General features: G+C 36.7%; 1 protein-coding gene across 4 annotated transcripts in view; it reads left to right on the top strand.

Annotated features, from left to right (window-relative positions):
* Window positions 1-18,176, top strand: part of BRWD1 (bromodomain and WD repeat domain containing 1) — a 117,851-nt gene extending 99,675 nt beyond the window's left edge. For 3 of the 4 annotated variants that reach the window (XM_048866550.2, XM_048866540.2, XM_048866560.2), the window contains 2 exons: window positions 3,737-4,717; window positions 13,372-18,176. In XM_048866550.2, coding sequence (XP_048722507.2) covers window positions 3,737-4,717; window positions 13,372-14,576 — 2,186 coding nt within the window. In that variant the 3' untranslated portion in view covers window positions 14,577-18,176. Of the gene's footprint in view, window positions 1-3,736; window positions 4,718-10,045; window positions 10,245-13,371 lie in introns of all 4 variants that reach the window. The other variant, XM_048866571.2, reaches the window with a different exon arrangement.
* Window positions 18,177-18,442: the final 266 nt, after the last annotated feature.

The raw sequence follows: 18,442 nt of genomic DNA on the forward strand, positions 1-18,442 counted from the left end.
TTGGGTAGTGATCAGTGTAATTTTTCGGAGGAAAATTATTTCCCTTCCTCATGGCACTAGATCTCTTGATGAATGCTGAGTGTCTTACTGTTCTGGAAGTATATTAATATGAAACTATTAATGCAAATATACTATTATATCATTTTTAACTTGTACTTTCTGTCCACATTGTAATATTTAGCACAGATGACAAAATATTCTTCAGTTGAGAAACATATTTAAGTATGAATTGTTTCATTTCATCCAGTAAGTTTACAAATGGTTTCACTGGGGACAGTTCATTAGTAGAATATGGAGTGTTATGGGTGACTCAGATATTGCCTTTGATAAGCTGTGCATTCAAGAATCAATAAATATGTATGTTCTAGATTCTGTTCTTGAATGTCCTCATGATAACTATAGCTGGAGTATATAGCACACAGCCACTATTAAGGTTACCTGAGTGTTTTCTTTCTGAAAGCCCATTTTCGTTTATTACAGCCTGGTGAATTTTTCACCTTTCAGGCTGGTTTCCACCTGAGGGTGGTCATGTTTTTATAAATGTGAGCAAAGGCATTTCTGCAGTTTTTGAGAATGAGTAGTCTGGAGGTGGGAAAATGCTTCCCCTATTCTTTAAAAACAGGACCGTGTAATTTTTAAAATATTTTATATATATATATTTATATATATATTTTTTTTAAAAACCGCTCCAGTTCTGGGAAGAAAGTAGAAATTTTGCATGGCTATAGGGCAGTGTTTCTCACCCTTTTTGATACCAGGGACCAGCTTGCTGCCTTCCTAAACTCTGCCAGGGAAATCTCAAGGATCAGCACCAGTCCGCGGACTGGTCATTGAGAAACACTGATATAGGGTAATATTTTCAAAAGCACCTCACTGACTTAAAAACTTTCTCAGTTAGATGCTTTTCACAATGTTACTCATAGGCCTTATATTGGAGGTGCACTTTAAAGTAAGTGTTCCGATTAGCTCAGATTATCACTATTTTTTTTTAAAACGTGCAGGCATTGTACATTTTTAATAACAATACTTTTTAAAAATAACTCCTGGAAATATAAAGTAAAAGGGCTGTTAATGCAGTCGCATAAAATTTTGAATAGAAATAAGTAATATGGTGCCCTCTATGTTGTCATGGGTATTTAATAAGGTTTCTATGATTTCCAGAGAAGCCCTGCTTCATTCAGTGAGATGTTCAAAAGTTCTTGCAAACCCCATATCATGGCTTGTCTACACACAATTTCTGCCTCAATTTAACTAAATTTATAGTTGTAAGCAAAACACATTTACATCAGTATGAAAGTGTTCACACTGAGGAGTTGCACCAGTTTGAGTAAGTTTGTTTTTAAACTGATTTATGTAAATTGGTGCAAAAACTCTGTAGACCAGCTCTCACGTTAGGCATTTTTGTGCAGTCTGGCCTAGTTTTGTATCTAGGCATATAATGAGTCATATTTGAATTATTTCCTTTTTCTAGCATATTTCCTATGGAAAACATAAGATTGCAAAGTGAAGCGCTCAAGTCAAGAAATGTCATGTTTTAAGGTTGCATCTGAATACTTTGTATATTTGCCTCAGAAAAGTAATTTAAATTTTACGATCAACAGGGATTCTAGAAATTCTTTTGCCACAGGAAAAACTCGAAATTTGCATTTTTACAGAGAATCTTTAGTTTTTACATTTTGTGAAAAAATAACATATATACAGTAGAACCCCATTTATGTGAGCCTCCATTATCCGGCTCTCCATATTAACCAAATTGGTGCTGTCGGTTGTCAGCCCCAGGCAGTGGGACTCACAGCTGAAGCTCTTTGCCCATTCTCTGGATTATCCAAATTTTAGATGATCTGATCTGGTACTGGCCCCAATTAGATCCGATAAAATGGGGTTCCGCTCTATATTGTGGCTAGGGAAAAAGTTCAGCCTTTCATTTTACTCATTGAAAAAAACAGATTTTGGGGTTTTTTTTATCGGACAGTTTTGTTTTTATCACGGGAAAGCTAGGATCCCTGATGATCACTTACTATTTTTTCCATAGATTTCCTGCAGGTTCCTGTATTCTAGCCCAAATTGTTTGCATTTACAATGGTGTAAATTAGGAGTAAATCAGCTGAAATCAATTAACTCTACTCTGAATTTACATGAATATATGAAAAAATGAATTTGAATAAAATAATATTTGGCCCTCAATATGCAGGTTGGATTTGTGTACCGCAGCAAGTGAGCCCGAGATGTGTACTCATTTAACTGTGAGAAAAACTTATTAAATATTTGTATTTTTAAATTAAATGTATTTGCATAGAGAAAATCTTTTTTTGTTGACAGCTAGCATTTTATATTGTGTACACTATTCCTTTTTGCTTCTAAGAAGCAAGTTATAAATAAATGTTGAATCCCTGCCTGGTCCACTGCAGACTCTACCTGCTCACTAAATGAAGATGGGGCCCTGTGAAAAAAGTTATCCTTTAGTTTGGCGTGTCCTGACTGAGTGCTTCATAGGCAGCCTTAACGTTGCTTTAACTTACATTTTCTATAAAATGCAGTCAGACCCTGATGTCAGCTAGCACTTCCTAACTAATCATACAGTATCTTTCATAAATGTAAAATAATTATTGCTACAAAAATGACTTAATCGTTTGGGGTTTTTTAAAACACGGAAATTTCCTTTGCTTATAGGTTTGATAAAAGCATATATTTGCAAAACAAAGTTTGGGCTGAAGTTGACCAGATATAATGTCCTTTTATCATTACATCTTCCTCATCAAATCTGAATTACGCATTTTGTGAATTTTTTGGATTAAATAAAACAAGTTTTTGGAGTTCTAGAATACTAGTAGTATGAATTTTTTTTTCTACTTTTTAGATTCATTTCTTAATTCCTTTGTTTTAATTTTGGGGCTTTTATTTAACAGACTTAATATGGTGGTCGCCCACAGCTTTCTGTTGCCACAGATGATATGGTAATTTTTTAGGGCTCTGATTCATTCGGATGGTTTTGCATCACTCTGGGTCAAAGCAAGTACAAAACCAGCTGACCAAAGTTAGTAAAAGGATTACCCTGGTCTCAGCACATCTCCAGGTCGCCTAAAACTGTTGTAGCACCACCTACGCTGCCACAGCACAGAACATGTCCGAGGGAAAGGCACATATCCAGGGTGGGCTCCAGTGATTCCTGGCTATTGGATAGGCATTTGGAGCCATGGAGAGCCAGGAATAAGAAGAGCAACATGGAGTTGTGCTCATGCACTGGGGACTCACCTTGATGGCCCAAGGATTAGGGGAATGCAAAGGTGTTTGAAAGCCATCTTTGAATGGCCCTTGTCCCATATCTGGTCTTTTACCAGGAACAGGTCAACCAAACTGCAACAAAACAAATAATATTTTTTCTTGCAGGTGCATTCTTAAAATGGGGGTGAGGAGATGGACTTTTCAGGACATGTAATTCAGAGAACGTAAAAATCATAGGTGGAATGATGATATAGTTGGCCAAAACCTTAATTGCTCTCCACCGAATATAACATGTAATATGTTTGAATTACCCTTGCTATTATAAAATAAAAATACAGGTGTTTTTATCACCTTATTAAACACACAGTGTGAGCTGTTCTCCAGTGCTATTTGGATTTGTACATTGTTAGTACTAAAATATAAATTTTTCTTGTTCTGTTTTAAAATATTTGTCATAAATTTGTCATATTTAATTTAACAAATATTTAAATCATTTTTATTTTTTATATTATAGGATCTTTCTCTCAAGAGAATGGTCATAGCAGAAGAGCTACCAGGAAAAGGTTCTATGGGAGTGACTCAGAATATTCAAAGGGGGCTTACAAAATAGTGAATGACAAAGATGATGGTCGTAGAAGAATTCCACGTAGAAGTGCAACTGTGGCTGCCAGTAAATTAAGACTAATGAGTGATGTGGAGGAAGAGATCTCCAGCTCAGAAAGTGTTGGCATTGGAAGCAAGAACAGAAAACTGCCCCACCGCAGTGCCTCTGCTGCAGCCAGGAAGTTGTTATTGGATGGCTTTGAAGATGACACAGGTTTAAAGTCTGAAAGTGAAAAAGAACTAAAAGAACAGTATATTAAACAGAAAACACTTTCACAGGCTAGTTCATGTGCTAGAAGAAAATATATTAGTGAATCTGAAGATAAAAGTTCAGATTCTGAAATAGGTGCACAAATGGCACAAAAGAATAGGCAAAGCAATGGCCATAAACAACCACACAGGACAGTCTGTGCTGCATCTCCTAAAATTAAAAATCCCACAGTAGACTTCTCAGAGCAGGACTCCAAAAGCCGTAAGTCAGGGGATGGGAGCAGTCAAAAGGTATCCGACCAGTCAACTTCTGCACACACACAACATGCTGTGAGCAACTCTGAGGATGAGGCAGATTCTTTGTCATGCAGGTGGAATGGTAGAAGAATTAAGAAGATGACCAGTCAAAAGTCTGCAACTCTTTTCAAAAAAGCAAAAGCCTTGAGTGATTTGAAGAACACAGCAGAGTCTGAAACAGAAGTGAGGGAGAATGGAAGACGATCTATGTCAGAGAGAATGGGACCTTCTGGAATTGCAGGGAGCTCAAAATCTGGACCTGATGCCAGTTTCAATTGCTCATCTAATTTAGAATTTGATACTGATTCCAATAGCAGTAACTATAGCAATGCCACAAACACAAAAAAAAGGAAAAGGAAAGGAAAAACAAAAGTCATTAGAAAAGGTAACAATTTTAAAGCTAATGCATCTAAATCTATGATATTGTCTAGACAGAGGAAACGACGTAGGATTAATATGGATAATAATGACTGGGAGGATTTGGACTATACAAAATATGAAAGAGCTCCTCAACGTTCTAAAATCAGAACTAGAAATCAGGGTAGAAAGACTGCAAGATATGATGATAGAGATTTAGACAGTGTGTTCCAACTGGGAGATTACAGAACATAATGGAGGGAAATCTATTCCACTTTTGTGGTAATATTAGAATTCATGATGAATGGTAGCTGTTCTTTGTCATGAGATTCAGGGAAAACATTTATATTTTTCTGTGAAAAACTTAATCCTGTGACTATCCTTGTCGTATTTCAGATTGCATTTGCTGGTCCATGTAGCAGTATGTAGCAACTGATACCAAAAATGTTTCATTTTGGGGCAGTATTTTAGTGGAGACTGAAATGTTACTGCTCAGAGTAACAGTTTTCAAAACCAGTTGAACACTGGCCTATATGTTGCTAGCACAATATTGAGGATCGGTGCTATATGAGAAAATTGATGGCATACAGTTTTAGAAATTTCAGAATCTCAAAGTGGACTGTGCTAGCACCTGTTCCTTATTCTAAAGATTTCATCTAACAGTAACCTAGTTTTATAATAAGTCTTATCATTAGTCCTGTTGATCTTGACATCATGAGTAAAGTAACAGTTACTTTACAAAGTAGAGAACTATTTTTATTTTTCCAAATTATTTGCTTTGTTAATGAGGTTGAATACATAAGAGCCATTAATTTAAATTTAAATAATTTTTATTGTTTGACTGAAAGGTGTTGTTTTTTAATACAGTGTTGCTTCCATGAGGTAAATTGGAATCTACAAAATTATTTAATTTTTGTTTTGATGGCAGTTTTGCTACCTTTTTTTTTAGGTGAAAACATAGTGTGTCCAGGATAGCAATATTCTGGTATTTATTTGGTGTCTGCATGCACTCCTGTTCTTACTATTGGTGTAAATTTTTAAGATGATAAAGCTTTTTGTCCAACAGATACAGTGATGTCCCCTATATCTGTTTCTCCAAATTTCATGGGATATTCTGATTTTTCATGTGTTCAGCCAAAGTGTTAAGTCACTCTTATGGTCCTTAAGAGATTTTCTTATGTACAGCATCTCATTGGCAGACAGTTGATAATGAATAGCCCAAAGTTGTAGTCTCATAGAAATGTTCATTAGCCTAATTTTGCTTTTGCAGTTTCAACCTATTCTCGAGTTTATTCTTCTCCATTTCTCATCTTTCTTTCATATGCACTTCCATGTGCTAAATGAGATGTAATTCCAGTTTGGGAATTTTTTTGGCAACTTGGCTCATCAGAATGACATTGGGATTCACTGGGCCATATCTAGTGTGTCGCTACAACTTCCTCTTTTAGGAGATGGGTGGTTCTTTCATAGTTGAGCCAACTTTAAAGACTCTTTACAGTCTGTATATTCTCTTTTCCTAACTATTCCAAAGATGTTAGGGAGATAGACACTAGTCCCAAAAACTGCTCTAACTACCTTATCTCCATCTTCTCCCCTCCCCCCCAACCTCCCAAAAAAAGATTGCAAAAAGTAAAGAAAGAACATCCCAAGTGCCCTAGCAGACCTTACTTTAGAGAATTCCCACAAATATTGCAACAGAAGCAATTGGGCAAGTTTTTTTTTACTTGCTCTTTTTGTTCTGTTGTAAGTGGGAGGCATCTATACCATCCTCGTAGGGACTACAACTAGTTTTAGGGCTTGGAGAATTCTAATGACTTGTAATCCCCAGTAAAGGGGATTGAATCTAGCATATGGAGTTGTGGTACATGGAACTTATATACATACTCTTTAGAAAAATATATCTCTCTCTCTTTCATCTCCTTTTTGCAGAGTGCTTTTTTTAACTATACTGCAGAAGGACCAGTCTTTTCCCTGGAGAGGTCTGCGCTTTGTGAAGCCAGAACATATATAGCTTTACTTGTGGTTAGCACCCTACATATATTTTCAACTTCATGTAGCAATCAGTAGGTTGAATAGGAGTGTGGGGGAAATAGAGGCATGTTTTTACAGTAACTCTAAGATCCTGGATGAAATAATACTGTAGCCAGCAATGGTAAATAATTCACCAGATAGTAAACTGAATAAAGGAAAAGTAAGAATTTAATATTTTATATTCATATTTTGTTAGCCTATATTGTACCTTTGCATAAATTATATCTTATAGCTGCAGTACTTTTCCCCCTTTTTCTAGTCTCAAAATTGTTGTTGAATTTAAAGTAACATGCCCATGTACTACTTTACTCAACTTCTAAAAACTACTTTTTTTTTGTTTGCTTGACACCAAACATGATTAAGAATGAAAACACAAAAGATAACATTTAACTACTCTGCCCATCTTGCCTGGGCGTGGGCTTGAAGAGAGGGTTACTATCTTGCATACCCCACTGTAAAAAAAATGGGGCCCAGAGTTATTTTCCACCTCTAACTTGACAGCTGAGGAAAGATGACCTGCCTTAACTGCATTATAATAAGTTAAAATCTTCATGTTAAAGTTACCCTTTTCCAGTTATTAATTCAACCAAAATAATTTCTTCAAACTACCAAATATGAGGGGGGAGGATATGGAGTTGGGTCATCACTGTGTTTCTAACACAAACTTGTCAAAATGTTGCCATTTCGTTCTTGCAAACTGACCTACATTTTTCTTGATTGCCACATAACTTATTGTCACACTTTAAAATGAGTATTGTATGCCGTCTTCGGCAGATAGTTTTGATATATTTTTGTGACATATGGGTATATGTTTACATGGGGTGAGAATCTCAGGAAGAAAGTCATCTAAGGTGTTTTGTGACTAATTCTGCTATCTTGGCAATTTCCCACAAGAAATAATTTTTTGACCTGTTAAGATCTAAACACTTATTAATTTCTGCCAAATGCACCAAGTGATTTCTAACATCAATTAAATGTATAAGAATGGCAGGTAGAGTAGATGATCAGCAACAAAACAGTCACTGAGCCCTTGATTGCCCATTAAACTTTATATGTAGCTGCATTGCCATAGATACTTAGTTCTGTTCAGTTAATATTTTTTAAAGTATTGGCTTTATTTTCAGCACCCTTCAGTAACTTTTTGGTATTAAATGGCTCTTATCTGAAACTTGTTTTGTAAGTAGAAAATATTTGAATCCACTATATAACTTACTATTTTTGGAGACATGAAAAATTATTTTTCAAATTCTTTGAAGAGTTTTTTAATATTGTAAAAGGGAATCTTTAATTTTTATATAAAATATTACATCCAATTTGAATTTATATATTTTGTGGTAGAAAGGAAAGAGAAGTGATATAAACACCAAGGAAAATTTTCCTGACTTAAGACTTTATGTATTTCCTTTTAAAAGAAAAAAAGAGCTGCAAAATGCTATCTGTTCAAAGGTGATCAGTTAAAGATTTTTTTCTTAAACTTCTGTGGGAAAGTTGTTAACCATGATAAATGTGAAAAGTGCCAAAATAGATCAGCCAGCATTGAGCTTTGTTTTTTTTTTTTTTTCCTGGGGCAGGAGGGGGAATTGTTTTGCCATTGGTATGAAAGGTGGATGTTTTAACCTGTCATCTTCTGCAGCTTGAAGAAAATCTGGTTTATATCCCTTTTTTCCCTATTACTGTCGGGTTAAATTGTAGCTCTCAATGTATTGTACTTTTATGTTCTTGGATTCAAAATGTTAATATGTCTTCCAGTTTCTGGTATCTTAAATAGAGCAAAAATTCAAATATGAATCATTGTCTCCTCTCTTAATGAAAGAGTGCTAATCCTTCAAAAAAAAAATTATACAATTCCTGAGTTAAAATGTGTCGGTTTATTTTTAATTGGTTTTTAACAGCTAGATCAAACTGGCAACGATAAATACAGGTTTTCTAATACTGGATCAGTGGTGCAAAACCAGCTGTGAGGGCCACATCTGTTAATGCCAAACCTGAGGGATGCATCTAATTAATATAGTAAATTATGAAGTATTTTAATCTGAGAGATAGTTTATCCATAGAGCTTCTTGATGTCTTGCTTTTTTTTGAAGGTGGCCATACTTGTCATGGAATAATTATACTTTATATAGTACTCCTCACTCCCCAGATACAGCAGCCAACGCATTGAAGTGCTGATAAAATAGAGCAGTGTGATTGCTGACATTGTGTTATGGTTTGTTTAAATTGGTGTCCCTTTAAGCAATAAAATACTGCCCTCTTAAAATATAAGCAATGAAATGAGGGCATCTAATTTTAAGGGAAAGACTGAAAGACAAGATAGTATGTGTCAGGCAACACGAATGTTCTGAAACTTCTAGAAAAGCAAAGGTGTTCTTAATAAAATGAGAAGGGATGGAAAGAGTTCTGTGCTGCATGGGGCTCACCACAGCTGAAGCATAATCAACTGCTGATCTTGGATGAGATAAGATCTGTGTTGAGAGTAGTATGTAAAAACATGTGCATCATGGTACAAAGCTAAAGATGTGGAATCAAAATGTATTCAGAGCCAGCATCCTTAAGGGTTTCAAAAACCAATAGAGCTGATTTAAAGAGACACTGATTAGCACATTTCAAATGTGAGTTGCAAATATCCTTAGGCACCACATCTGCCCAGGAGGACAACTGCCATTTCTGTGCTTTTATAATTTTCCTGTCTTTAAAATGGTTTTATCTCCTCTATTGCTGTGTAGAAAATCCCACACATACAGGAGAAACTATTCTTTTATGTAGAGGAAAAAGTGAAACTAAATGTTGGCAATATTTTAGTGTAAATATGCAAAGGAAAACTAAAAATGGGAAATTTATTTTCTCATTTTTTCATTTATAGTAATTTGGGGGATTACTCAGACAGTAATGTAATTATTTTAAGTTGATGGGTGTCCTGCTCCTCAATAGGCAGCCAATATGACAAATGTAAGGCTGTCATAATATAATTGTGATAGTTTAAATTTGTATGCAGCTCCAGTCTGAACAGGCTGCATTGGTTTCTGCTGAAACTTAGGCTAATTTGACCCAAATTCACAGTTTTAGTGCCCTGAAAAAACATTTTCCATTGAATTTACAATTTACCAAAAAAATTTCACTCAGCTCTAACTGGACACAGTAGAATGAGGTTTATATGATGATTCATTTGAAAGCACTGCAGCTATTTAGTTTAGTCACTTTACTCCAGATTTTCCAAAACCAAAGAATTAAGGATGTTCTCAAGTTTATCACTGTTAGAGTGCACAGATCAGTGATGGGGTGGAGGGGAGGTGTCAACATTTTATAGTCCCTACCTGTCCTGTTCTAGACTGGAAGAGGATGAACTCTTTCTTTGGAACATCAAGCATCAGGATGAAATTGGTGATTCAGGCAAACACTGTTCTCTGGATCTTCAGGGTACTTGTCTGCACAGCCAAAATCATCGCATCACAAATCACTTTGCAGTATTGGGTCAGTGCTTCCAAAGTCCAGCATTTCTGGTTGTCCTGGCAGCACCACCATTTATGGTAATTCTAGCAACTGCAGTAGGAGATTTATTGTATATACTCCTTTGATTGGCTTGTGTGAGGGGAGACATTTTTGGGGGGCATTTACATTTAATTGGGACATCTCCCAGGGAACTAATTAAGCTTAGTAATACTAAATAACAATACTTAATAAGGACAATTCTGCCTACACCACATTTTTTTAGGTGTCTCTTGAAATAGCTTTCAGTCCTGTTATGGCTGTGATACATGCAGTGTGACTACTTCAGTAGTTTCTGTTCTGATATGTTATATTGGCTCTTTCCATGCCACTACATATTGCCACCAGTGCAGCTCCTGGCACTAGGCAGGCAGCAGACGTAGTCCTTGTCTCATTGTAGACAATGCCTTCCATTCAACTCCTAGATGGGCTTGTCCAGGGACAACAGGTTCTGCAGTTCCTCTGACAGCAGCAGCTGTACTAATAAAAATTAGTGTATGTTCTTACTCAGGAGTTCTTAATGGAGACAACAGGTCGTCCAGCAGGTGTTCTGATTAAATGGATTAAGATTAATAAAGTATCACCACCTAGCACTTATGTAGTCCTTTCCATGAATATGTGTTTTTCAAATTTCATTTTTTCAGAAAATTGAGAATTTGCCAATACATTATTTTGAAAAAACATGAAACCAAAATGTATAGTGTCAACCTTGCTATTGTATATAATTTTCACCACAATATTTTATAAAGTTGTTTTGTTTTGAACACTCAATATTTACTGAGAATGTATATTCACTAGACTATGAAGCACCTAATAACTAGAGCCCTACGCAGATTCAAAATTTGTATCCACATCCAATCTACAAAAATGGTCCGTGAATATAAAGTGGATATCAGCAGATTTGCAGATAGGAAAGTTGTATCCGCATCTAATCCATGATCCGCAAAAATGGTCTGCAGATAGGGATCGCCACATATATAAAGCAGATATCTTTGGATTTGCAGGGCTCTGGTAATAACATGCTTTCTGATCAAAGGCTAAATTAGAAATCTTTTTTTAAAAAAAGGTTCATCCACAGAACAATATCAAATGTATTAAAGATACATTTCTGACCATCTGAGAAGGGTAAAAAGGGGTTTGTCCTTATTTGCTGCTTTGTGATATACAGATAACCTAAAAAGCTTTTTTTCCAAAAGTTTTTTCTGTTTTTAATCTCTGTGGATTGTAGGTGGTATTGTAATTACAGTAATAAAATATATAGTCTTAATACAGTTTTATGGAATTTCATTAAACCAAATCTATAAACAGTGATCCCATCCTACCATGGAATCCATTAGTGCAGCACAGCCCCCCCCCCCCCCCCCCCGTTTCCTGGATATATTATTTTTAATATCTAAAGAAATTAAACAAACTAGGTTTTAAAGACATCATGACATGTCAGAGAACATTAGATACTATCAAGTACTTTTATATTTAATTACATTAATTATAACATAATTAAGTTGATATCTTTTTGGAAAATTAACATTTCTTTACTGGTTTTGTACTTTCTGTTGTCAGTTTTTTCACATTCCACCCCTATCGCTGCCTGTTTTATGTCTCAAAAGGAAGATTTTTTGGTTTTTGGCCTTTCTGTTCCCTGTCACTGTGTAGTATCTGAGCACTGGTCATCTATGAAAATAGAGGGAGATTTTGTCTTTCTTGCTTCACAGTCTGTAGAATAAATAGCATTGTAAGTAGGGCCCTACCAAATTCATGGTTCATTTTGGTTAATTTCAAAATTTTTAAAATTGTAAATTTCATGATTTCAGCTATTTAAATCTGAAATTTCACATTATTGTCATTGTGGGGGTCCTGACCCACAAAGGAGTTGTGTAGAGGGGAGGGGGGGTTGTAGTACTGCTACCCTGAATTCTGCACTGCTGCTGGCAGCAGCAATGCCTTCAGAGCTGGGCAGCTGGAGAGAGGCAGCTGCTGGCTGGGAGCCCAGCTCTGAAGACAGAGCCACCACCAGCAGCAGCGCAGAAATAAGGACGGCATGGTATGGTAAGGTATGGTATTGCCACCCTTACTTCTGCATTGCTGCCTGCACAGCTGGGCCCTTGGCCAGCAGCCGCCACTTTCCGGCCACCCAGCTCTGAAGGCAGCAGTGCAAAAGTAAGGGGGTGGCATGGTACGGTAGTGCCACCCTTCCTTCTGCGCTGCTGCTGGCAGGGCGCTGCCTTCAGAGTTGGGTGCCCGGCCAACAGCTGCCACTTTCCGGCCACCCAGCTCTGAAAGCAGCACAGAAGTAAGGGTGGCAATACCATGACCCTCCTTAAAATAATTTTGCAACCCCCTTTTAGGTCAGGACTCCCAATTTGAGAAACGGTGGTCTCCTCTGTGAAATCTGTATTGTATAGGGTAAAAGCACACAAAAGACAAGATTTCATGGGGGGAGACCAGATTTCACAGTCCATAACATGTTTTTCATGGTTGTGAATTTGGTAGGGCCCTAATTATGAATTTATAAGACCTCGTGTCTCTGTGTGAAGAATTTAAGGGAGAGCTATTCTGAAGAAATGAGGTGTGTGTTCAGTTCTGAAAGTGTTACTGCCTGTGATCATTACTCTTATGGAAGTAAGTTCCACAGTCCAGATCTGGGTTGAAAAAATTCTTTTATTTCCCTGATCATTTATCAACTGCATAAAATATTAAAATTCTTCTGGTAATAGAATTTGTACTTTGCTTTCTGAATGGCTGCCTCTGCATTAGCAGAACAAAATTTCTTACAGGTTCATAAATATGTGTAATTTCTTTTAGAGACTTCTTTGCAATAGAATGATAGTTTTAACACTACTCATAGATATTTAGAATCTGGAAATCATTCCCCTTCTTGAAGGTAAGTAGTGATTTTTTTGATTGACTGTCATTGTGAGCAAAGAATGTTGCTTCCTGTCCTCTTTTATCTCAAACAAAAGCACAACACTAAAAGTTAAAAGGATCTCCATTGCTGATCTTATTTTAAATAATTACCCAACGTAAATTGCACATCGCTGAGAAGTGCATAACCTGTACTTTAATTTCTGTGTATTTCAGCATTAGTAGTAAAGCTTGTACCGAGTAAACTATATGATTTTAATAGAAATATAAGTTATTTAAAGGAACTTTTAAATCTTTATTTTGTAGAATCAACCTCTGAGGAGATTGGACAAAATACAAAAGTGCTCAGGAGCAGGACATATATGAATGACTACAAAAAATATACAAAGTTTTCTAGTGAGACATTAAATGCCAAAACTGTTACTAGAAAAAAAACTCCATGCAGAAGTGCTACTTTGGCTGCTAATAAAATTAAGATAATGAGTGATATAAAGGAAGAGCTCTCCAGCTCAGAAAATGCATGCACTGAAAAAAAGAACAGAAAACTGCCTCACCGGACTGTGTCTGCTGCATCCAAGAAAAGGCTAAGGGACAGCTCTAAGGTAGATGCCACTTTCAAGTCTGAAAGTGAAAAAGTAAAAGAGCAGCATTTCAACAGTAAAACACTTTCTCAGCCTAATTCAGCTACTGTTAGAAGAAAATATATTAGAAAGTCTGAAAGGGGAAAATCTGAATCTGAAAAAGAGACAAAGATGACACAAAAGAACAGGCATAGTAATGACGATAAGCAGCCACACAGAACTGTCCGTGCTGCATCTCTTAAAGTGAAAAATTCTGCAGTAGAATTTTCAGAGGACGACTCCAAAAGCCGTAAATCAGAGGATGGGAGCAGTAAGAAAGCTTCTGACCAGTCGACTTTTGCACGCAAACATCATGCAGTGAGCAACTCTGAGGATGAGGCAGGTTCTGAATCAGGCAAGTACAAAGGTAAAAAAACCAAGGAGGTGACCGGTCAAAAGGCTGGGATGTCTTTCAGAAAAGCAAAATGCTTGAGTGCCGTAAAGGACACAGAGTCTGAAACAGGAGAGCAGGAAGGTGGAAGAAGTTCTGTGTGCCAGTGGACTGATCCTTCTGGGACTGCAAAGATTGGAAAATCTGGAGCTGGTGCCAGTTCAAATTGCTCTTCCAATTTAGAATCTGAAACTGATTCTAGTAACAGTAGCTATAGGAATGCCACAAAAACAAAAAAGAGGAAAAGAAAAAGCAAAACTAAAGTAATTAGAAAAGGTAAAAATTCAAATGTATCTAAGCCTTCCAGAAGGCCCCAGCGAACAAAACGCTCTAAACTTAATCAAGAAAATGACTCTGATGATGTGGACTACACCAAATATAAAAGAGCAAATCGACGTTCTAAAATAAGAACTAGAAATGGGGGTAGAAGGACTGTGAGATATGATGATGGTGGTGGTGATGATGATAGAGGTCTAGATGACATAGATTGTGGAACATAACCTTAAGAGGAAAAGCCAGTCTGCTTTTTTTATGGTAATAGTGCTAGGATTCATGATGAATGCTGGCTCTTCTTTGTCCTATATTTCAGGGAATATATTTATATTTTTCTATGAAAAAGTTATTAATGTTAAATCATGACTCTCCTTTTCATATTTTGACTTGCACTTGCCTGCCCATGCAGCAGCATTTAGCACAGATGCCAAAATGTGCCTCATTATAGGGGCAAAATTTTGTCTTTACTGGTATTTTACTACATATAACAAGAGTTTAAAAAAAGTTAAACACCTGGCAACAGGTTAATAGCAGTATGTTGAGTATTATTTTGGGTGCTGCAATGTGCTACTACCTGGGCCTTACAATATAAGTGCATTCAAGAACAGCTGATTTTAACACCTCTTAATGTATGAAATCTCATTCAACAGTAACAGACTTGCAGATATTACTGTACATTATAAAAACAGTGGTGAATGATGACATTACAAACATCAGAAATAATAAATGAATATTACATTAATAATTTGAATTAGTACAGCTTTTCAAATGTACAGTGCACTATTGAAAATACACAACCTGAACCAACTAGTAATGGAAAATATATATTTACCAATTTTTAAAAAATGGTATTGGTAAAAATAGGGTTTTGCAGACAGGTGGTACTGTCATTTTTAATATGTGACTTCCATGCTGTAAATTTGAGACCACGAAATGCAGGTGAACTCTTGGGCCTAAGGGTTTGTGTGTGTTTATGTTTATAAAATATGAAAAGAAACATGTGCTGTGTATTTTTTAAAACTTGTGTATTTAAAACTTGTTTATCTTTTAAATGGGTGAAAAGTTTGAGGCTCAGAATATTATTTCAGATGTGTTTGCTACAGTTGCCCACCTGCTTCTTTAAATTTAAACTTTTTACCTTAAAAGTGCCTCATTGTTAGATTGTAGGTAAACCACACCAAATTCTGATTGTCATCATACAACATCTACATGCTGATGTTTAAGTTGCCATTGTTGAGAACAAAAATAATTTCAACTTATTATAACATACAAGGGAAAGGGAGTTGGACAATTGTTAATGAGATTAATGTACATTTTTCAAACTAAAATATGTAGTTCTGCATCAGTTTCTGATGCAATTTGCAAAGTGTTCAAGGAGTGGTATTTAAATCCTTCTCAGTGGCTTTATATGTTGCAGTGCAGTAAGAATCTCAAGAAGAAAGATGTTCATGAATCTGATAGCATAAAGACTTTTCTTAATGACAGTTTTATTTCAGTGGTGCCCCTTCATACCCAAAATTCATTCCATTAGTTCAAATCTAATTGTTTTGCTATCAACATTTAACCCTTCACTTTGCTGCCATAGATCCGTGCTGTCTAACCTTTAGGGCTTAAGAATCAAAAATACTATTTCAGTAAAGTCAAGGGACTACAATAATTTCTCTACCATGTTTCTGCTCTTTGCACTGTTCTGGTGGTACAAAGGTAGTGGAAGCCATCCATAAGTCCACTCCTGGAGATTCCCCCACTGTGGGGGTTGTCCCCCATGGGCATATGGCACATGTGTATCCTACATCTCTCTCCAAGTTCTGTAACTAACCACCTGCATTGAGGGTGGAGAAGGGCATGTTTGAGGGGTGGGAAATTGGCTGGAATATTAGACTCTGGCTATTTTAGCTGGCAGATCATTCCTTGAGAACCACAGCAAGTTGGCAAAAGTTGGAGCAGTCCCTAGACTGCTTCAATCTGCACCATTACTGAAGCCAGAGCTGTAACTGGTGGTTGGTTTCAACTTTTCTCCCCCTTTCCTCCCACATTTCCTGATCTTCCTTGGCTAGTTGTGAGGGAGAGGAGCCGTCCTTTGCTCGGTGCTCCCATAGGATCAGGAACAGGCACAGCTAGTCTGTATTAAGCCTAATGGAAATCTAGTTTATACCATTTGTGCCCTAATATTTTGTTCCTTTTCTGATTTGAATATAGCTCTTAATTCAGTATATTTTTGTAGACGTTTGTGGGTTTAAATTGTTCATCTTTCTTTGTCTCTGATTTTTTAAGCAGAGCAAAGATGCCAAAGTACGAACCAGATTGTCTATTGAGATTGTTCACTGTTTTAAGTGTTTTGTATCTAGTACTTTAGAAATGCCCTTCTCAGAAGGGATAAATGTTTGCTTTATCTGAAAATTAATTGGCTGCATTGTACAGTGGTTGCTTGGTTGGGCTGGTAATTAGGGGTTTTGAAGTGTAATAATTAGGAGTCCTGGAGTAAACCCTTGAGGATATAAGGGAGCCTCAGAATTCTTGCTATCTAATTGAAGTATAAATTAAGTAGGTCTGTTAGGATTTTTATTTTCACCCTTGGTGTGTAATTTTTGTTTAGGCCTAGATTTAAAGAGAGATCTTTTAAAGTTCAAATACAGTACTTTCAAAGGAAGTATACAAATATAATTATAGGTTCATAAAACAAGCCTAAATGGTTGGGGACAAACTCTGCCCATTGATGCATTCAAAGGGCTCTCATTCTGTGCATGAGAGGGGAAAAATTGGCTTTTCTAAAGTACAGTCTTTCATAAGTCAACTTGCATTGTTCATGCTACACATTTACAATATTTGACAATCATTCTCTTACACACACCCTAATCACTGGGAGAAAATAGTATTTTATTCTATGTTATCATATGCTCCTGGGTGCTATTTCAGTTTACTATGTATAGGCAGGTAGTAGAGGGTTCTGGTTACAACAGGAGGATAAACATTTAAAAGGTAAATGGAATTATGGCTGCTGATTCTTATTTAGCAATCTTCCACCCCTTTCTCCCAAAGTCAAACAATTATTCTTTCACAAGCATCATTTGTAGGTGAACTACAAGGCTATTTTTCACTATTTTAAGTCGTAACTCCATTCTCAGAAAACAACTCCCTGCACTGCTGAAGGCTTTATTGATGTTACTCAGCAATTGCAAGAGAGTTGCAGTATTTACAACTCTGGGCTTGGAAAGTGTGGGGGAGAAGTGGAGGGGGAGGGAGAGTGAGGAACAGCAGTCCATCCTGTTCTGTGTCAAGTTGTGGGCAGAAGAAAATGTTGAAAGTGCTGCTTGGGCAAGCAATAGAACTTGTCCACAATGTGTAGGAATGTGCTTGGAGGTGGACCCAGCTAATACGAGCCCATGTGCTACACCCCCCTTTGGGCCATAGTATGTGTTATAGGGGAAGTGCTCAGCTTCCACCCCACCTCTACCTCCAAATCTAATTAGAGCATACCCTGTTGTCAATAGCAAGCATTAACTGATACATTTATGGATGCCCCTGCCCAGAGCAGCAATACACTGTACTCCACAATAGGTTACTTCCACCTACCCTGTGGAATATTTCTGGCTGGCAGGTTTCTTGTAAAAGGAGAGGCACTAGGCTGCATCTCTGTTCTTCATTATTCATTGGATAAAACAAGATTGACTGTAAGATGGAACATCTATTATGAATCCAGACGTTGAGGGGGGAACTTCACTCTAGTTCTGTTGCTACTTGTATACTTTAATATTAAAATAGTGATAAAAGAAACATGTATATCAACAGAGAAAATAAATACTGCTTTTTCTGGATCCCCAATCTGAGACATTAGGGTGGTGCCTCTTTCTTCAAACACAGGAGACAATTAAGTCTTGTCCATAGGGCTCGGCCCTGCCTCTGGAGACCAAGTGGCTGTTCAACAATCCTATTTTATTTTTAAAGTACTAGTTTCTAAAGCTTGTTTTGGGGCAGGATTGTGTTCCTTCAAAGGGAAGAGCCTCCCAATTTTTCCTATGTTATTTTTCCTCATTATGGAAGAGTAGGCCAAAAACCCCAGAAGTGCTAAGAGGAGAAGCAGCAGAAGAGGAGT

Source organism: Caretta caretta, chromosome 1 (assembly GCF_965140235.1).
Source record: "Caretta caretta isolate rCarCar2 chromosome 1, rCarCar1.hap1, whole genome shotgun sequence".
NCBI lineage: Eukaryota > Metazoa > Chordata > Testudines > Cheloniidae > Caretta > Caretta caretta.